We start from the raw sequence: 22457 nt of genomic DNA on the forward strand, positions 1-22457 counted from the left end.
AGTGGGTGGGCTTCAAGCAGAAGCAGGATGATAGTTTGTGGCATATCTTATAGCAGGCATCCCTTTTTGGGCATGGGTTGGACTAGATGGTCATGGGGGTTCCCTCCAACTCTCAAATTCCATGACTCTGTGACTAGATGGTCTTTAAGGCATCTTTTAGTTCTATATTTATGATCTTATGATAGTGGTTGATCAATCAACAAGAATTTATTCAGCCCCTACTACAAGTCAGTCACTTTTCTAGGCGCATGAATGAAGGAATGAAGGAGAAATTATAAAACGAGTGGTTCTAGGATGGGGCAGAGGAAGCGTCCACAGTTGTCAGACCACAAGACATTACACTTTATGTCCACAAAACTTCCAAATAATTTTTATTATGACTGTTGCTGATATCATCCACGATTGAGATATTTCACCCCTCCTACTTCACGCAGCAAAGCCAGAGATTAAAAAAAGCAGTGACTTTTCTGAAAATGCTCCCGTTGCCCTATCTCTTACCAGAGTTAACTTGCAGTTGGGGTTATAATTTTTCCAAGGAAAAGCAAACTCTGGGCAGACACTTCCCAGATCAGCAGTAGGAAGGGCCTGTCAAAATGAACAGTCAGTGGAGATGCTTGGTTCAGGGTCTCAGGTCGGGATAGAAAGGTGGAGGTGGCTGCAGCCTTGGTGCCTTTCTCATTCATGTCCACCGCAACTCGGTGCAGCAACTACAGGTTGGAGGAGATGGGACATAGGAGAAACAATTAAATTCTTGGCCTGTGGAATGATATAAAGTTGTGATAGGAGGACTTAGGGCTGGAAGATTATTTGGAGATTTTTTTTTAGTCCCATTTTCTCATTTTATGGACTAGGAAACCAAGGTCCAAACCAGGACTTGGACTTGGAAGTTTCCTATCTTCCAGTCCAATTGTCTTTACATTACATTGTCCTACAAATATTAGGATAGCGATAAGAACAAATATTCATTAAGTGCCTACTGTGTCCACAGCATTTTGCCAGTGGCCATGGAAGATACAAGGTGTAGATTGTCCTGGACTTCAGGGATATAGTAGTTTAGAAGGTAGATAAAAGCAGTGTCAGAAGAATTAGATGAATCTCAGATAGACACAGCATCCCGATTATCTCTGTAGGGCATGTACTTCATTACGGATATAATACATACAGACAAGGATAGAAATGGATACTTGAAGTCTGTGGACCTTTATTAAATTAGAGTGATACTGACATCTTTTTTTTGATTGTTCTAGGGCAGCCTGGCTATTTTTTTGTGGAAATACAGCAGGGAAGTCTGAATTTTGTTTTCACCTATCCTTGAAGCAGGATGTTATAAGAGAAGGAAGATTATACTTAGAGGACCTGGTTATCAACCTTAACTTGGGGAGTGTGTCCTTGGGTAAGTCATTTAACTAATGAGCCTTAGTCTCCTTACTTTTAAAATAAGAAGGTTGTACTAGATGACCATCAAAGTTCCTTCTTAGCTTTAAATCTTGTAATCCGTAAAGGAAGAGGACCAGCGTTCAGGTCCGGTCCAACCGAGAATTAGCTCGAATGTCTGTCTTCCTATCCCCTGAGGAACTGTTACACCTGCTACGGGACAGGGTCACTTATCATAAAGTAGCTAAGCTGTCATTGGCCTCTTGCATGTAACCAATCCTAGATATAAATTGACACTGGAGCCCTGTGCATTTACTCAATGTTCCTCGCTCTAGGAGGTTTCTGAGAAAAGCCCTCAGAAATCACTGGTTTGAGGATATTGTGATCAGGGGTCATGTTTTTGGATAGTGTTTGTATTAGATAACCTTTGAGATTCTCCCCAGGTCTACAATTCTTCAGTGACTTCAGGAATATTCCTTAAAAATTCTGTATCTAAAGCTCAATGTTCAAAGACAGATTCTTGAGATAGTATAGTTTAGAATTAATAGCAGTGGACCAGGAGCAGGAAGGAAGTGTTAATAGGCCCGGACCAAGCAGGATGGAGTGGAAAATGGTTTGGGCTAGGAGTGGGGAACCTGTGGCTTTGAGGCCACATGTGGTCTAGGTCCTTGAGTGCAGCCTTTTGACTGAGTCTAAATTTTACAGAACAAATTGTTTTATCAAGGGGACTTGTTCTGTGAAGTTTGGATTCAGTCAAAGGGCTCCACTTGAGGACCTAGAGGGCCACTTATGGCCTCAAGGCCGTAGGTTCCCCACCCCTGGTCTGGGCTTTAGGTTTGAACCTTGCCTCTGACACTAGCTGGGTTACCTTGGGCAAGTCACCTCACTTCTTTGTGTAAACTTTAATTTTTTCATCTCTATAATTAGGCAGTTGGACTAGATGACTTCAAAGATCTCTTTCACTAAAAACAAGTTTAACTTGATTAAAATCAAAATCCATCTCCGACAAGACGATTCTTGGCTCTTTGATTTCATAGACGCTCAATATGTCTATACGTATTTATAATGGGTTCTATTTTTCTTGCCTTCTCAATGCGTAGGGAGGGGGAGGGGCAGAGGGAAACTTTGGAACTAAAAATAAAAGAAAATGAGTTTAAAGACAAAATAAAAGATGCTCAACCAACGTTGGCTGAACTAAATTAGTGAATTACATTTTAAATTTTAATTGTGGTGACTACTCAGCCTTCCTCCAAGGAATAAAACACAAATAAACGAGGCAGTGCGGCCTGGTGGAAAGAGGACTAGACTTGGAGTTTGAGGTTGTGGGGCCAAATCTCCGTTCTGACGCCCCATGTCAATGTGAATTGGGAACATGTTCTTAATCTAAGTTTCCTCATCCGTCAAACAAAAGTGTTGAATGATCTTGGTTTTTAAGGCTACTTCCCACTCAAAAGGATCACGATTCTGTGAATGACTACGAACTGCTCTCTAAAGAAGAGCTGAATTAATGGCACAAGGTCATAGGATTCAGATCTAAAAGAGACCTTCGAGATCTTATCCCTTTATTTTATAGTTGGGGAAGCGGAGACCCAGAAAGCAGAAGTAACTTTCCTAAGGCCACATGGGCAGAAAGTAGCTGGAATAAGGACTTTGGTATCTAAACCCCAAATCCAAAGGGAAGATTAGGTCTTCTCCAGGATATTACAACAAAGGATGGTAGGTGGCTTTGGGATCCCACAAGACGAAAGAAGTCAAGGAACAAAAGTCGCTCTTGCGATGTAGCTTTTGAGTCAGCCGGTAGGGCTGGCTGTGTAGATAGGGTTTTATTTAGAGTTGTTGAGAAGAACAAAGAAGAGGGGGAATCATCATGGCTATGGTATGGGGGCACAGAGTCCAAGTAGGGGAATCTAACGGAGGAAAGCTAGTCTTTCAATTGAAAGATGAGAAGAAAGAAGAAACTATTCACATTTACTCCTTTACCTTTGACACTGTCAGGTGTGGTTGTTCAGTGATGTTGGATAGTTTGACTTCTGGAGTGAATACACTGGAAAAACCCATTTTGGGAAGTATTTCTTCCAGGTTATATGCCCCAGAAATCGAAAACTTTGGCAGATGTAAATTAAGCAGACTTCATAAATAAAAAGGAGAAAGACAGAAACAGGTCATATTATTCCAATACTGTTCTTCCCTTTCTGCCCCATTTCCTCCCTCTCTTCCTCCTTCCCCTTTTGAGCTAAGGGAGATGATTTTTGAAAGTAACATTTTTAGGGAAGCATTGGGGAAGAGGGGTGCCACCCACTTGAAGGTGGGGTCCAGCCAAAGGGAGTAACTAGCCAGGCATGTTCTACAACTTACACACCACTTCTTGAAATAACATAAGCCTCCCTCAGAATCCTATAACTGAGCCTCTAGTATAGGGGAAGGGAAGGCAATGAACATTTTTACATGCTTTCTACTAGGTGTCAGGAACTGTGCCAAGAATACTTTTCACAAATATTATCTCATTCCATCCTTACAACAACTCTGTAAATTGGGTGGTATTATTATCCCAGCTTTACAGTGTAGGACACTGAGGTAAGCAGAGGTTAAGTGGCTTACCCAGGGTCACACAGTATCTGTGGTCAAATTTGAACTCAGGTCTTCCTGACTCTAGATCCAGAACTCTATCCATGGTGTCACCTAGATGCCCAGGTGAAATCAACAGGGATTTATTCTTTATCCCTTTCTTCCACAAAACCTTACTTCATTGTCTCATCATAGTATGTATGTGAACCCAATACCTGTTGTGTGGGGAAGGGCCCCCACCTAGGGAAAATGGGCCAGAAAAGAGCTGAGGATGGAACCCAGTTAAGGCTTTTGTGAGCCATAGAAAAGGTTTGAAAATGACTCTCTTTATGTGCGATTGTCCACTAGGGGATCCAAGTCTTCACTGGAATAGTTGTGATTCAACACCTAGAAATGAAATGCTTAAGTACCATAGAATGATATTTTTCTGGCAGCAGCAACATCCATATTTTTTTAAAGGCATTTTTAATCATGCCCCTCCTTGTTCCCTTGTGCCCCACCATGTTCTGCCCTAGGCAGCTGCCTATCTTGCCTTTCTGAGCTAATTTCACCTCTGTCTGGGGCCTCCAAGGTCATACTTCACACATTTGTCCAGGGCCAAAGAATGATTTCTAAAATTTCTTTCCTGAGGCAGTGAGGTGGTATGGTAGATTGAATGTTGGACTTGGCATCAGGAAGACATGTTCAAATCCTGTTCCAGATCTGCACCAGTCACTGAAATGCTCCAAGATCCAGTTTTTTCATCTGTAAGATGGGGATCATAATAGCAGCTACTTCACAGGGCTCTTGGAGGGATCACATAAGATAACATATGGAAACCACTTTGCAAACCCCCAAGAGCTCTGTAACATACCAGATCTCTGAAGTCATTTCCCACTCTAAAATTCTGTGGCTTGGTGAACTGTGGGTGATAAGCTGAGAGGAGAGGAGTTAAGTATCAGAGAAAATGTTGGCCTGACCAGTTTTTGCATAAGATTGAAAGGGAAGGCTAAAGGGGTTACATCCCCAGCCCCTAGGCAGAGAGAAGGGAGGGAGCAGGTGAGAGGATTTATCTTTATTTGTATTTTTCTTTAGAATGTTGTGTTCTGCTTAGTATCAGGCTTTGGCTTCACAACTTCAGAAAGTGTAATTAAACAAAGGGAACTTTGGTGGTGGTTGGTATCTGTCCGTGAGAGTGATTTACCAGAGATAGTTTTACTTTGTCTAAATGACTGGCTAATAGAGCTGCAGCTAGACGACTCAGTGGATGGAGTGCTGGGCCTGGGGCAGGAAGACCTGAGTTCAAATGTGGCCTCAGACATTTACTAGCTATATGACCTTGGGCGAGTCACTTAACCTCTCTTTGCCTAGGAGGCAGCTAGGTGGTTAAGCGGATACAGTGCTGGGCCTGGAGTGAGAAAGACCTGAATTCAAATCTGGTCTCAGACACTTACTAGCTGGGTGACCCTGGACAAGTCACTAAACCTGTTTGCCTTAATCTGTTAGAAGAGGAAATGGCAAACCCCTCCAATGTCTTTGCCAAGAAAACCTCATGGAGAGTGTGGTCCACAGGATCACAAAGAGTCAGATATGATTGAACAACAACAAAACAGAGCCTCTATTCCCTCTTTCAATAGACTGTGTCATTGGGGAAGGTTAGAATTAATAGGGAAACCAAAGATATCACTCTTCCCCACATGTCCCGTATCCCTTGCTACCAGCTAAGATACCTTAATAGCCCTTAGAAATCCAGATACTCCAGTTACCTGGGCATTAGTAATTTGTTCCATTTCTTCAGGGTCTCTGGCTTCAGAGAGTCTTCCACTTGCCTCATTTTCCCTTCATCTGGCAGAACGAGAAGGATGAGGACATCCTCGGTGTATTCCATCTGGAGTACAACGCAGGCCAGCTCCTTATCATACAAAAACCGGTGCTGCGCCTTTTGGTGCATCATAGAGGGCCTGATGATCTTCTCGTCTACAGAAGAGCTCAGGTGCTTCTTAGTCCAATAGTGTTTGAAAGGGTGCATCCATTTGGCTTATGACACAGAAATAAGGAAACCAAGAGTGAGTAAAACTCAAGCCACCACACTCAAAGATAGCGCTTTCCCTGGCATTCATGCATTCGTCACTGTTTTCATCTTCTCTATAGTTAGAAGGGGAAGGTCAGAGTAGCCGGGTTCAAGCCTTGGCTCTACCACTTACTACCTTCGAGACCTTGATTGTGTCTTCTAACCTGGAGGAGTTTCAGTGTCTTTCACTGTAAAATGAGAGAGGTCGAATAGAAGAACTATCAGGTCCCTTCCAATTCTAAATCTATGACCTTGGGGGAAAAATTTACCTTTCAAATAGGAAACAAAAAACGATGCTCTATGTCTAGGCTGCTCCCTTGGACATCTCAGACAACGCCTGGAGCTTGAAAATCAGTTTTCCTTTTTATACACCATATTTATAGTTTATTAGCGGTGTGACAAGTCATTGAACCTCAGTTTCCTCAACTGTAAAAAGGAGGTGATAACAGCACACCCACCTCCCAGCGTTGATGTGAGGATCAAATGAAATAGTATTTTAAAAGGACTTAGCGCAGTGCCTGGAATACAGTAGGTGATTAAGAAATGCTTATTCCTTTCCCTCCCTCCCTACTTCTATGACCTGAATCTGCTAGGAAGTTTCTGCAGCTCCCTGTTGTGATGTTTTAAATTGGGAGGCCTGGCAGCAGAGTGGGAAGAGTGATGGATCTGGAGAAGGACCTGAATTTGAATCTTGGCTCTTTCTATTTGCTTTCCAACCTGGGATCAGTTCCCTTCTTGGTCAGCCTTAGTTTATTCATCTGTAAATGGAGGAGGCGGGGATTAGATGATCTCTAAGGCCTGATCACCGAGTTCTATGAAAGTAGGATATTGCTTAATTTCTATGTTTGTCAGGCATTATGTACTTCTTCATATGCTGCTTTCTGTAGCTGGAGCTTTCATGATGCAGAAGACAGTTTTATCTTTTATTTGAAGGGGATAGAAAGTACCACATTATACTTTATTATTATACTTTAGGGCAACAGGATGTGATTCTAAAAAGTTGTAAGTGAATTTCTTTTAGTTGAAGTTTCAGAGGATCCTGGGAAGATGGGAAAGTGAGCAGAAACCTAGGGTAAAATTCCCTTCTTCTCCTCTTAAGTCAGACATAATGGAGGAACCCCAAATGGAGCAAATTTGACAATGAGAATGAGAGAAAATTGAAAAGAATCCATTGCAAGGTGATTCTTTTTTTTTAAATTTTTTTGAGGGGAGAAGGCAGGAAATTGGGGTTAGGTGTCTTGCCCAAGGTCACACAGTTAGGAAGTGTGTCAAGCATCTGAGGCTAGTTTTGAACTCAGGTCCTCCTGACTCCAGGGCTCACTGCACCACCTAGCTGCCCCTGCAAGGTAATTCTTACAGAGAAAAACATCACCATTGCTCCTGGAACTTCTCATGGCTCATGGGTGGCACTGGCCCAGGACAGTCCAAGGTCACCTTTGAGAGCTCCAATTTTAGGCAGATATTTGCAGTGAACCTCTTCAAAGTATTCCAGGGGATTGTGCTCTTTAGATGGGTTAAGGCCCATTATTCACACCAGCCCTAATGATTGAGAGGAGAGTAAGGAGCCTTCTACAGAGGAATGTGGATCCTGGTAGGATTGGTCAGAAATTATAAAAGAGAGAAGAGCTAGGAAATGTAGCACTGGTCATAATTATTTAATGCTATATGGAAGGAAGCAAGCAGTCAGCAGGAGGAAGGAAAGAAAGGTAGAGAAGAGATATGTTTGCAAAGGCTTTAACCTCTGTTTGCCTCCTGGCAGAGTCCTAGGGACCATCCCCAACTTTTTATCCACCAACCTCCCAAGGTAGGCTAGAGACAAGTGGGACTGAGAAAGGCAGAGAATAAGTTCAACTATGGTGGCATCTCAGTTTCCCTACTGTAGTCAGACAGCACGAGCTTGGGGAGAGAAGTGATAGCAATGGAGCTACACAAATTAAAGGATTGAAGACAAGAAGAACATTTACATTTAGGGCAGCATAAAGTGTGATCTGGGGACCCTTAGAAATCCCCAAGATGCTTTCAGGGAGTCCTAGAGGTCAAAATTGTTTTCATAATAATTCTAAAACATTTAAATTTCTAATGTAATAAATATTGATAGAGATAAACCATATTAAAAAAAAGTTCTTCAGAGGAGTCCCCAGTAATTTTTTAAGAGTATGAAGGGGTTCTGAGACCAAAAAATTTTAGAACTTCTGGCATCAAAAAATCAGAAGAATGACTGAAAAGACAGATAATTGCTGTATGAGAAAGAGAAACGAACAAACCTTCCTAAAAGACTTCTCAAATATTTCACAACAAAGGGAATTGAGTCAATATCACTTGAGGAAGGTGAAAATATTACACCTGGTTCTACAAAGCACCTGGAATGGCACAGGAATAATACCAGAAACTTCCAGAATACCTGGAGGAAAGAATGAAATAAAAATATAAAGAAGCTCTTAGGGAAGAAATCAGTAAATCTAACAGGAGGGTAGAGATCTTAGAATAAAAGACAGTCACTATCCATAAAAGCAGATTCCCTGAAACAGAGAAAGACAGAATGGCAGAACAAAATGGTAGATCTAGAAGGAAAATTAATTAAACAAAATCAAAAGATAATTAAACCGTAAGAACATGAGAATGCTAGGAAACAAGTGTAACTCAGCATGTCTGGGGATGACCAGTTCACTTAGTATGGAGGTGCTTTGAGGGTTTTTTGGAGCATATCTAGATTGCCTAACATAGAGCCTTCTGAGACCCCTACCAGGCGTACACGGGCAGCCTCCTTTGATTGGTGGCTCGTGTCTTTAAAACTGGTGAGACTGAATTGGTCACTCGTTCAGCCGCTCTCTTTTTGGCCACTTTTATTTGTTGCGTCCAAAGGGTGAAGATTCCAGTTCAACCACAAAGTGGGTGTCAGGAACTGAACAGGTAGGAGGAGAAGGACTTTTCCCCCTTGCTCGCTCTTTTACCCTGGATCTAAGAAATAGGCCTGGAGTGTGCTTATTTCTCTTCTATGTTGTTTGTCCTCCTTAGTTGCAAGGGCTAAAGGGGATCCTTATAGGAGTTGGGATTTTGAGCCACAGTGACCTTAAAGCTAGGACTGCAGGCAGAAGGCGCAGCCAGCCAGCCCAGAATGGAAGCCCCGAGAAGCCAAAGTACTTGGGACTGGAACCTGAGGTAGGGGTTTGGACTTGGAACTAGGACTAGACTTGGGCCCCCACATTTAACATTGGCATGGTGGTCCCCATTACATGGATGGTCATGTGGGTTAGATTTTACTCCTCCTGTGGGGTTTTATGGTACTCTTAAGGTATCAAAGAGTATCTAGGCTCTCTGCAAATTGCTTCAGTCCACACTAATAGTATTCCCCAAGTGTAGGTGTATAGGTCTCTTGCAACACAGTTCCATTTCATCACTGATAAATTAGCTTTTACATAGAGATATTTACTTCAAAAGGCATAATAACAAATATACAAACTTGCTTTCCTAACACATCAGAAATCTAATCCTCCTGACCCTCTTTGCACCACCTCAGTATTTGGGGAGGGGAAGAGATTAGATTCATAACTTATCTCAGTTCCTAAAGAGCCCATTCCCAGTTTTAAATCCAAAATGTTCCCTCAAGCTTTAGTTCTAGGTACCCTGAGAAGACAGGCTTCAAGGTCACCATGGCTCAGAGTCCTGGTTACCTCCAGAACCTGAAACTAAGTAGGACAAACAATACAGAACAGAAAGAAACATTCTCCAGGCACATTTCTTGGAGCTGGAGTAAAAGAGGAAGCAGAGTGAATCCCTCTTTTTTGACTGTTCTCTTTTTAATCACTCTCATCTCCCATGTCTAGAAGGTGAAGATCCCAGTTCACCCACAGGGTAGGTGCCATGAACTGAACTGAAAAGGGGACTTCCTTCTCTGCTTCCTCATGTGTCAGCTATTCATGTTCTCTAGAGGAAGCAAAGATACTCCTTTGAGCCAAAATGAATCCAGTCACTTGATGGAAACTTGGAGCCACATCGAAGGTTCTGAGACCTTTACTCAGTGATTTAAGGACACTATTTCTTTCAAAACTTTCAAATGTTTTGAGCTCACTTTGGTTCACATAGAATAATGGAGTTCCAGAGTTGCGTAGGACCTCAGAGATTCATCTCAACAAGATCAACCACAACTGAACAAATCTGAAGAAGAGACCCTTCCCCTCACCTCTTATGATGACCCTTGCTGCAGCTTGAGGATTGCTTGAGTGAGGTTTATGCAGACAGGCAGAAATCTTAGCCATTCCCACTATAGGAACCAAACCATAATTACGGGATTTTTAAAAATCATGTGGTTTAGAACTAGAAGGGCCTTTAGAAATCATCAAATACAAGCTTCTTATTGTACAGGTGGGGAAGCCATGGCCTGGACCACGGTGGAAAGGGCCTTGGATTTTGAGCCAGAGAGGCCTGGGTTCAAATTCATTCTTTGCTAATTACTAGCTGAGTGATAAAATAAGGAGATTGGACAAGCTTACCACTAAAGTTTCTAAAGCTAATGATCATTATGGTGTTTTTCTAATTAGCTCCTGAATTAAAGTGGCCAACAATATGTGAAAGGGAGGAAATTCACCTTCCTGAGAACACTGGGAAGACAGAAAGGGGACAAGTCGCAAAGGGCTTCAAACGCCAAACAAGATTTTATGTTTGATTCTGGAGTGGTATTGGGAGTGGTGTTCAAACTCAGTTTTCCCATCTCCAGATCTAGCACTCTTTCTATTCCATTATCATAGCTGCCTACTTATGTAAGCTATTTTCCCTGCCTCACCTGATGGTAGTGGAATGCAGGGGGAACAAGACCAAAATGGGCATCACCCGGAAGGATTCACCCACTCATCGAGTGGAAGTTTTACTAGATGACCTCTCAGATCTTTCCAAAGCTGAGGTCCTGTGACTCTATGGAGCACAGATCTATGTAAATAAAAACACTCACCTTTAAAAAATATAGAATTCACGAGCACCGTTGCAGTGTCCTTATTGAAGTCTCGAAGAAATTCTCTAATTTTCCCATAGGTTTGGTTCTCTATGTATGTGTTAATCTGTCTCCTAGTTGAGAAAAAATTAGTGAAGTTGATGGTAAAAGTTGTGGCTTCATACAACTCCTTGAGGCTACGCCATTCATGAAGTGGCTTTAGCGGCTTGTCCAGGATCATGAAGCTTCCTAGCCTCAGTTCATGTTTTTTGCTGCTCAGGTTCAACTTATGGACGAGATGCTGGAAACTCTTGTAGATCTCAGACTCGGGGATCTCGGTGAGGTTGAAGCCCAATCCCTCTAGGATCTGAGTCCGAACTGTGGCTTGTGTCCCAAGGGACAACATGGCTAGAGCCATGGAAATGCTCACGGGAGAGAAGAAAATGTTTTCGCTCGGGGCCGCCGAAGTCAATTCCTTGTATAAACGCAGGGCAAACATGGTATTGCTGGTGGAGATTTTATGGCACGGCAGGGATGTTTCTGAGCGGGTTTCATCCTGTAAGTAGATCTCTGTCTTATTACTTCCCTCATAGCCAGGAAGAGGCTGACAGCGAACAACGGCCAGAATCCCAGCCACTAGTACCCACGTATGAGGAGTCTCCATATCCAAGGGTCCTAGTTCTGAAAATAATGGAGACCAATCGAGTCAATCATCCCTTCTTCTAAAACTTTCAGTGCCTCCCCCTTGCCTACACAATGAAACCCAAACTTCTAACCTGTAAGGCTCTCCACAGTCAGGCCTCAACCCACTTTCCACCCTCACTTTCTGCATTTTTATAATATGATCTTAGTTTGACGTTGCCAATATGGTCATATATTCACTCCTCTCAACATACCTTGCGTGTTTGCCATTCTTAAGGCTTTGCTCACACTGTTTTTCCTAACTGAAATGCTCTCCTGCCTCCCCTCCTTCTATCTATCCTTCAAGGCCCAGCTCTAGTCCTACTTGCCTCACAAAGCGCTCTGCGATCACCCTATCCAGAAACGCTCTCCCACTAGAGCCAAAGCTAACGGAACGCCTATAGCCTCTGTTCATGCCACTCAAATGGTACTGACCTGGCATATGTTGTTTTCTACTGCAGTCATTTATACACGTGTTATTTCTCCTATTAGGAGAGAGCGTGAAGACACGGCGCCTTTCAGGGTCCATGTAACCTTTGGCAAATCATAGCACCTCTCTGTTCAGCTTCAGTTTCCTCATCTGCAAAGTGCATGTTCTTTCTCCCTCCAGCCCATGCTAGTGTTCTTCAGCTTCCCTTCGTGTGCTGCTTTCTCCTCTTAGAACACAGAGACTGTCTTATTGTCGTTCGGTCATTTAGGTGGTGTCCAACTCTTTGTGACCCCGTTTGGAGTTTTCTTGGCCAAGATACTGAAGTGGTTTGTCATTTCCATCTCCAGGTAATTTTACAGATGAGCAAGCTGAGGCAAATAGGGTTAAGTGTCTTGCCCAGGGTCACACAGCTACTAAGTGTCTGAGGCCAGATTTGAACTTGGGAATATGAATCTTCCTGACTCTAGGCCTGGAGCTCTATCCCATGTACCATCTAGCTGCCGAGAGACTATCTTTCTTCCTTCCTTCCTTCCTCTCTCTCTCTCTCTCTCTCTCTCTCTCTCTCTCTCTCTCTCTCTCTCTCTCTCCCCTCTCCTCCCCCTGCTCCCCTCCTCCTCCTGCTCCTCCTCCTCCTCCTTCTTTTTCCTCTTCCTCTTCTTCTTCCTCTTCCTCTCTTCCTCCTCCTCTCCTCATAGGATTGTTGTGAAGAAAGTGCTATAGAAGTGGTTACAGATATGATCTTATGATGGTTCCTGTGTACCCTCCATGCCCCATTGAGTGCCTGAATTGCTAATTAATTTATGCACTTACGAAATGGGGCAGGCGTGCCTAGTTCTTTGCATACTCACTGGGAAAGACCATGATGGCAGTGGGGAAATGCAAGGAAGTGAGCCTGCAATCACAGTTTAATAGGGCACACGAAATAGGGGTAAGTGGCACAGAAAGTACAGAGATAAATAGTGCAAAAGGGAGTGGGGATACAGAGGCCAATAATATGGGGGATGGGATGGGATGGTGGAGGAAGGCAGGCAGCATGGGCTAGAGAATGGGGAGGGGGAAAGTCACAGAGAGTAGCTCATGTAACCATGGATTAAAGTTGGGAGTGCTCAGCAGCATGGACCCAGATGGAGATGGTAGAGTGCTGGGGTGGGGCAGGAGTTTGGAGCCTCATTTTGATAGGGTTTTGGTAGGAGACAGATCAACTCTTGCTTGTGCCACCTTGGGGTTAATTCATTAATATATCTAAATCACCTCAAAGCTGTCAGTAAAACTTTGAAATCCAAATCATCTCAAAATTATCAGCATCATTGGGTGTTCTGCTGGTCTTACTACAGATGGAACTTATCTGAGATTTACATATGACAGGACCAAAAGCCCTGAGAGCAAGACCTTGATGGCTTTCTTTGGTTTAACGTATAGTCTCAGGATGTAATTTTTGGTTACGTAGTTTGCAAATTGTGTGACTTTGTTCTTTCAGATGTTCTGTATGTGACTTCTAGGTTCCCCTTTGCAATTTTACTTCCTGCCACTATTACTTTATGCCGATTATTTATAAATGCACTATACTGATTAGAAGAGGGTCCTTAGGGCAGCCAGAACAAGACACAATTTTGACACAGTCTACCCCTTAGTCCCCTGACCACCACAACCATATACTACCATGTTTATGGAATAACCTAAACCAAATCACAGCAACCATGATAATCGCTATAACCTCAAAGGAGTCCTGCCTATTTGCCTAGACAATCCAAGAGAAAAGATCAGTGAAAACCATCACAGGCCCTGGTGAGAGTTCCTGATTTCTGTGATGATGATAACAGCAGTTCTTACTCTGTTTAGCATATGGTCTGTGATGAGGGCTATTTCTCCTGAGGGTTCAATCCACAAGAAACAGGAGTTTACAAAAACACAGACTCCTCCCTGGCTGGCTAAAAGGTAGTCAAAGGCCATCTGATAGTCCATCACTATAGCTCCCAAAGCATGTTGTCCTTCAACCAATTTGTCAAGTTCTCTGGGAGTGTCTTTAATTTGGTCCTTCAGTTGTTTTGCAATAGCCACCTGTTCATCCTTCAGCTTCCTATGAACCTTTTCTCCTACATTTGCCCAGGTTACAAGTCCAATGAGGACCCACAGGCCAATCAGGATATGTCCCATTGCTATCTGGTCATGGTGTAAAATTCCCAGGGGTTTGATGGGTGTTGTTGGGGTAACCTTGTAGAAGGTGAGGTCCATCCACATGGTGGGTAGGGTGCATGTCAAATTAAGCAAGAAAGGTATTGGAGTGTAGGTGTGGATAAGGTCCTGGGGAGCTGGTGATTCAAATGCCTACCATGTTCCTTCTGGAGCTGCCACTTGGATTGGGTTTATCCAGGTAATTGCTGTGGTGTTGAAGTCTTCTGACTCAGTCCGTATTTGACCTTTGGGGGCACATATATTCATGTGGAGCCATGCTATGGGGGCAGTACCTGAGCATTTTGAGGTACCCTCTGGTGTCATCAGGAATGTCACACAGAGTCTTGTGCTGTTGTGCTGAGATAGCCCATGGACAATGGCTGGCTGAAAACTGAAAGGTATTTTTCCTTCATCTGGTTGTGAAACTTTAGTGAGGTTAGGTGTGCAGGAGTCAGCTGTGGGGGTGAATCACCCTCCCCCAAATTCTGGAGGTTGTGGCATACCAGCACCCGATGAAGTTCTGTGCAGAAACAGTGGCGTTGGCCATTGCCTTATGGAGTTTGCTTTTTGATAAGTAGCCCCTATATCAGACCAGCCAGACCAGCAGTCCAGCCTTCTCAGGACATTATTGTAAGGCAAGTTCAGCAAAGTTTAAGGGATTGACACAGTTTGGGGTTTCACATAATCTGGCTAGCACTGTGGGATATTTGCTAAATTCTTCTAGGCATGCGAAGTGGCCAGGTAGGAGGAGGTACATGGGGCTGGGTGGTGCCCACATTGCACCTGGACAGAGTAAAGTGCTAACTGATTAAGTCAGCTCAGTTCAGGTAGAATAGGCTCAATGGGCCTCACGGAGTGTTCCCATTTTCCCAAGTCTAATATGACTAGAGAAATGGATGCGGCTATGGTTGCTCTTTTTAACCAGTGATTTGTATTCTGATTAGACAGAACTTCTTGCCAGCCGCCTTGGAGGATGGACCTATAGGTTTTGGTGGATCCTGGGGCCTGACCTTAGGTTCTAGTTGGTCCTTTGGCCCTATACCTGGAGGACTTCCAGATTGGTCGGGGCTTCCCAGATTGCTGGGTGGGGAAATGGAAATTTAGTGGACAAAAAGTTAATATGGATCAAAAGGATGATATACCAACCAAAAGAACTAATACAATTTTTGACTGTTTTAAGAGAGATGTAGCAACTAGAACTGAGGGCAGGGACTGTCTTTTGATTCTTTTTGTATCCCTAGTGCTTAGCACAGTGCCTGGAACGTGGTAGATGCTTAATACATGTTTATTGATTCATTGATTTACTGACTAGGTGACATTTCTCTCCCCTGATCGGACCATTTGTAGACTATTGTTTTCAGTACTAGGTGCTACATTTCACCCGTGAGTTGGTTTTTCTTCCCCCACATAAGTTGACAATCATGCTGGCAGTGTTACTACGAAGCCTTATATATGATGTAACAACACACCTATAAATACACATCTAACCAGCATGTATTGTTGCTCTCTACGAGGTCAAATGAGATAATAATTGCAAAGTTCTTAGCACAGTGCACATAGTAAGTGTTAACTACTACTATTACTACTACCACCACCACCACCAGCACCACCATTACCACCACTGCAAGGTTTGGCAGTTTAGAGTAGGAAGAGAAAATGAAAGGAAGAGATCCTCGTTCTTCTTACTCTTCTTATCCCAGTCCTACTCTACTCCCTTGCCAAGAATATGGGTTAGTTAAATTCTTTGCAGACCACAACTTTCTCCTCTCACTGAGGGTCTCAATAAGTGTGACTTTTTCTTGGTCTATTCCTCTATTCTGTCCTTCTCTGTATAGAACAGAAGCCTCCCTGAGATACTTAGTCTGAGCCATCTCAATCTGGCCAACCAATTGCACCATTAGCTTAGAGGTGCATGGTCCCAAGTCATGTGGTTTGTCTATTTTTGCTATATATTATAATAACAAAACTAAAACATTCTCATCTCAATCCACTCAGCTCCTAGCTCAGGAAGAAAATCCTAGCATTTTGGTCAGAAGAGCAAACCTCTGACCTATTCAGTCCTGAGTATACCAAGCTATTTACCAGTGTCTTCCATTTTTCTCACTCTACATATAAATAACAAATAGAGATGAGCCCTGAATCATGTCTGTCAGATATGGATCATATCTATCTAATTATGAGTATAGGAGACAGAAATCAGGAACTACAAACAGCTTAAAGAAGTAGAGAAATAAAATTGTGTGGAAAGCTCTTATGACAGACAGACATGGGGGAAGGAGTTAAGCCTTTACTATCCATTTATTGACCCCAAAGGACAATCCATACCAGCAGTGTCAGCCCTTTCTAGTCACACAGCTGTTCTTTCCTCCTTCCTTCCACCAAGTTCCCTATTTTATAGAGTGGAGGCTTGCCTGCTAGAGTTATACCTGAACTGCCCAGATTCTAGTCGCAGAGCTCACATCATGAAATGCCTATTGGAGGCTTAAAGGCTTCTCTCTCTCTTTCCTACAACCACTGTGATGTAGTCATCATCCTGGCAGCTATCACAAAACCAGCCCATGGATGCTTCCACTGCTGTACTCATCCTTGTCACCCCAGTGGTTGCTTCTGCAGCCATCTTTGAAACTTCATTCACTTCTAGCTGCTCTGGCTAATCAACCTCTCCTCCACTTTTCTTCTTAGATTATAATACAAGAGGTTTCGTTCAGACATATGGAACTTCTATCCTGTCATTCATTTATATCTGCCCCCTAAGTATCAGGTTAGAATCTATAAATATATGTATCATGTCTAATATCCATTAACTTTTAATATCCATGAAATAACTAATGAGCAGATGCTTTTTGTGATAATCCTTCTGTTTTCACCATAATGATTTATTTAACTATTTTTACAAGTTTTTTTTTTTTACTGGAAAACTTTTTATTCTGGGTGGAGTGGGATAGCTAGACACAGCTTAGACAATTCCAATTTTGTTGGCAACATCTAAAGCATCACAGTTTGGAGCAAGTTGGACATAGGCCTTCTCTCCATCAGGCCAGATCAGTGTGTTGACCTTGGCCACATCAATGTCATACAGCTTCTTTACCACCTGCTTGATGTGACGCTTGTTGGCCTTGGCATCCACAGTGAAGACTAAGGTGATGTTGTCCTCAATCTTCTTCATAGCAGACTCAGTGGTCAAGGGAAACTTAATGATGGCATAGTGATCAAACTTGTTTCTCCAAGGGGCACTTTTCTGAGGGTATTTGGGCTACCTTCGACATCTTAGTGTCTTGGGTCATTGAAAGGTGGGGGTTGTTCAGATCTTCTTTTTGTGGCTATGAACACCCTTCAACAGTGCCTTATTGGCCTTCAAGGCCGTGGACTTGGCTTCTGTCTTGGGGGAAATGATGGCTTCCTTCTTCACCTTCAGCGCCATCTTGAGGGAAAGGCACAAGTATGTTTTAAGTCACCAAAAATATGTCCAAAATGACCATCAGTCTTGAGAATAAAGGCACAAACAAAGGCAAAATTTATTGATTTCCCAGCCTATTTGATGTATCTATTGAAAAGGGCCAATAGTCAATAAATTAAGTGAAGAATAGAAGTGTCCATCCAGGCACCATTGGTCAGGGATGTCCTTTTCAAAAACCTTTAGCAGCTCCCTACTGAGTAAAGTTTACCTTGGTATTCAAAGTCCTCCATAATCTAGTGCCACTTCCCTTTTGTACATTCAGTTGCATCATTGACCTTTAAGTTGGTTCAGAAAACTCCAGTGCTATACTACTTATATGTGGCAGTCATTTGCTACCTCCCTTGAATTTTCTTTTCTGCTTGAGTTTCTAATGAATGAGCTTCTCTTTTTTGCTGGCTTTCTCACTAGAGGTAGAAAGGCAGGTGTCATTTTTGTGGACCTAATGTCTGGCCCTTTCAGCAGATGTATGCGTAAAACCGGCTAGAAAGAATTTCATCTTCAAATTGTGACAAAACTCTAGGCCCAGAATTACAGTTTCCATTAAGATCACTCTGAAGGACCTAGCTTTATTAAGTAACAAACGACTTCCTCTCCACACTGCTCCTTCTCAGTCTCCTTTGATGGGTATTCATCCACGCCGTGCCCACTCACTTTGAGTGTCTTCTGTGTCCTGGGCCTTTTTCTCCATCTATACTGTCTCTTGTTGATTTCATCCATCCTCATGGATTCAATCTCTACGCAGAAGATTCTCAGATCTATTTATCTAGCCTTAACTTTTCTCTTGATCTTCAGTCTCACATTTCCAACTAATTATTGGACATCTTAAACTGGATTTTCTATAGATACCTCAAACTCCTCATATAGACATACGTCAGAGATTTTGTGGTTTGGTTCCGACCATCACCATATAGCAAATATCACAATACAGTGAGCGACCTTAAGTTTTTGGTTTCCCATAATATATGTTTATGTTTATGTTTACACCATACTGCAGTCAATTAAGTGGATAATAGTATTATGTCTAAGAAAAACAATGTATGTACCTTAATTTAAAAATAATTTATTGACAAAATAAATGCTAATCATCATCAAGGAGTCATAATCTTTTTTGCTGGTGAAGGATTTTGCTTCTATGTTGATGCCTGCTGACCAATTAAGGTGATGCTTGCTGAAGGTGGGGTGACTATGGCACTTTCTAAATGTAAGATCACAATAAAGTTAGCCACATTGATTGAATTTTCCTTTCATTTGAACACTTAGGCACAATTTTAAGGTTATTAATTGGTCTAATTTCAATATTATTGTGTCTCAGGAAATAGGGAGGCCCAAGGAAAGGAAGAGCGATGGGAATGGGCATGAAGCAGTCAGACACACACAACATGTATTAAGTTTGCCATCGTATACGGGCGCAGTTTGTGGTATCCCGAACAATTACAATAGTAATACCAAAGATCATTAATCACAGATTACCATAACAGACATAATAATAATGGAAGAGTTTGAAATATTGTTAGAATTACCAAAATGTGACACAGAGACATGATGTGAGCACTCGCTGTTGCAAAATGGCGCAGAGAGATTTGCTCGATGCGAGGTGGCCACAGATCTTCATTTTGAAAAAAAAACCCTGAAATATCTGCAAAGCTCAACAAAGTGGAGCCCAATAAAACAAGATATGTCTGAACACAAAAATAAACTCAATGTTTTTCCCCCCAAACTCTCCTCTCTTCCGAACTCCCCTATTTCCTGTCAAAGTTACTACCATCCTTTCAGTCACATAGGCTCCTGACTCTTACCCCCCATATCCAATCTATCGCCAAGTATTGGTGATTGAACCATTACAGCATTTCTCACATATGTCCTCTTTTCTCCTCTGAGGTTACCACCTCCCTAGTGAAGGCCTTCATTACCTCCCATCTATACTATTGCAATAGTCTTCTGGTTGGCTTCCCTTTCTCAAGTCTCTCCCCACTCTGTTCTGTCCTTCACTCAGCTGATCTTCCTAAAGTTCAAGTCTAACCATGTCACTCCCCCCCCCCCCCGCCTAATTTAATGAACTCCAGTGGCTCCTTATTTCCTCTAAGACTAAATATAAAATTCTACATTTGGCTTTTAAATGCCCTTCATAAGCTGCCTGCTTCCTACTTTTCCAATCCCTTTGCTTCCCTCTCACACGCTCTACATTCCAGTGACCCTGCCCTCTTTGCTGTTCCTCATACACAACATGCCATCTCTCAAGCCCAAGCATTTTCACTGCTCTCCCTCATGCCTTGAAATCTCTCTTTCCTCATCTCTTGTCTCCTGGCTTCCCTGGCCTTCTCCAAGCCTCAGATAAAGTTTCACCTTCTCCAAGAAGCCTTTCCCAGTCCTACTCAATCACAATGCCTTCTCTTTGAAATTATCTTCAGTTTACTTATACGTATCTTGTTTGTACATAATTGTTTGCAGATAGTTGTTTGCATATTTTACTAAAACATACCAAATAAGTAAAAGCCATATATGAGTGAAAGGAAAATATTACCACGAAAGTGTACATAGACTCTATATGTTTGACTACTAGCCAGTATGAATTAAAATGACAATTTAAACATAAGTGAACTCTAATTTTTGGTACTCATTAACGAGGAATGATAAAAGCAATAACTGTCTTCAAGTTTATTTCAAATATTTCAGAGTTGACAGGAGATTAGACTTGTTTCCCTTGGCCCCAGAGGGTGGAAATAGGAATTACAGGGAGGAGTTGCAGAGAGGGCAGATTTACCCTCAATGTTAGGAAAACCTTCCTAAGAAATAGAACTACTATGAATTGGAAGGCACTGGCTTGGGAGGAAGTTGGTTGTCCCTCCTGGGGGATCTTCAAGTGAAGACTAGATTATCAGTTGTTGGGAAGGTTAGAAAGAGGCTTCTTGGTTGGACTGGATGGGATCTTAGGTCCCTATAAAATCTGAGTCTGCGATTCTTTGTTTCTGGCTCAGCTACGTGTCTACCGGTATGATTTTTAGATAGGTCGATTCATTTGTCTGCTCCTCAGTTTCCTTATTTCTAAAATGAAGGAGTTGGACTCATGCTTGAAGGTTCTTAAAGCCACCAAATTTGTGATGTCAAAGCTCCACGATCACATGGTTTATAGATCATAACAAGGAGCAGGGAGATCGCAATGTAGTGGATAAAAGCTGGCCTTGGATTCAGAATGGCTTGAGATTATGTCCTGCCTCTGACATAGACTGGCCTCGTGACCCTGAATGAGTTACTCAACCTTTCAATATCTAAGACAGTAAGCTGTAGAATTTTGCACAGATCCGCATTTATAAAAGAGTGCCCTTGCTGAGAAGCCGTCAACATTGACAAAATTACCAGTCCAGGGAAAAAGGAAAAATAGTCCAAAAAAATCTGGAAAAGGATTCAAAATGTCTTCAGAAAATAGTGGTTTTTCTAACTAGTCAATGGTAAACATAAGGTTCATCTTTCTTTGGCTGAAGTTTTATTTCATCTGACTCAATGCTCATTGATAAGGAATTTCTTAGGAAAAAAACCTAAAGAAAATGGAAAACTCCATTCATTAAAGAATACTTTGGCATGCCCAAGTATTTAAAACAAATTCTTTGAGAAGAATGGGATAAGAACTGGAGATGTGATTTCACTGACATAGGCAACTCCAAATGGGGAAAGTCTCTTTATTAATTCTAATTGGCACCTTCTCGCGATTTACAGTCTTACAGAGTTGTCTAGATTTCTGAGAGGTTAAGTGACTTGGCCAAGGTCACACAACCATTACGTGACTAGGGCAGCACTTGACACCAGATCTTTGTGGCTCTGAGGCTAGCTTTCTATTCATTATGCAACACTGCTTTTCAGAACAACACACTTTCCCCCCATTTCTAGCCCTAGTCCTAAATTGCAAGGAGTGGGTTAATTTTGCTTCCCACCCTCTCAGAGACTATTTTAAAAGCTATGGACCATGGTGAGAGATTTTCCCATTTCAGAATGTGAGAAAGAGAAATCAAGATAACACCACCCAGACATATTCATGCTAGGTTTCCAAGGTAAAGTTGTACTTACAGGACTATTCCAAAGAGTCTGCCCGGGCTTCAGCTCTGCATTTTCTTCTACTTGCTGAGAAAACAGCATTTGGAAATCAGAGTGAGCCCAGTCAATATTTGCCAGGTCATTTCCTGGAACCTGTTTTCAGTCAATGCTAACAACAAACAGAGAAATCTTTTCTAAAAAACAACACCCCTCCCCCCAAGCAAACACACATTCAAATGATGAACCAAAACCAGGAACAACTCTTCTCTTTTTTTCCCTATTCTTTATGTAGTAACATATGGGCAGCAACATTCTGGGGCAATGAAAGATAGGCTCTGTTCAGATTTGGCTCACAGAATGTTGTTATTCCATGTTTGTTCTAGTTCAGTGCTTTTAGAAAACTCAAAAGACCAGCTATAGTTTGAATTAGTTCACTGGAATGTTTTCAAAACCTTTCAGATGTTTTTCCTACCACGATTCTAGTCATTGCATAAATTGTTCTCCTGGTTCTGCTCACTCTGTATCAGTTTGTTTAAGAGAGTTATGGTTATGTGATCTTGGCCAAGTCACTTAACCTCTCAGAGATCTAGACAACTCTCTAAACTCCAGGGTTCTCTGATTCTGTTCCTTTCATCATTTTTATGCCACAATATTATTCCTTTATATTTATATGCCATAACTTGCTCATACAGTCCATTTGATGGGCCCTCATTTTGTAGTTTTTTGCTACAACAAAAAGTGCTGTTGTTAAAAATTTTGTTCATTTGGGCCCTTTCCT

General features: G+C 42.2%; 1 protein-coding gene across 1 annotated transcript; it reads right to left on the reverse strand.

Moving 5' to 3' along the window:
* Positions 1–354: 354 nt before the first annotated feature.
* Positions 355–21817, reverse strand: LOC118841388 (serpin A11-like). The gene is made up of 5 exons (XM_036748778.1): positions 21713–21817; positions 10935–11594; positions 5685–5955; positions 3355–3502; positions 355–707 (listed from the first exon to the last, which is right to left on the reverse strand). The coding sequence occupies exons 2-5, from the start codon at positions 11575–11577 to the stop codon at positions 504–506; spliced, it is 1266 nt and encodes a 421-aa protein (XP_036604673.1). The 5' UTR covers positions 11578–11594; positions 21713–21817; the 3' UTR covers positions 355–503.
* Between the last annotated feature and the right edge of the window lie 640 nt (positions 21818–22457).

Source organism: Trichosurus vulpecula, chromosome 3 (genome assembly GCF_011100635.1).
Source record: "Trichosurus vulpecula isolate mTriVul1 chromosome 3, mTriVul1.pri, whole genome shotgun sequence".
NCBI lineage: Eukaryota > Metazoa > Chordata > Mammalia > Diprotodontia > Phalangeridae > Trichosurus > Trichosurus vulpecula.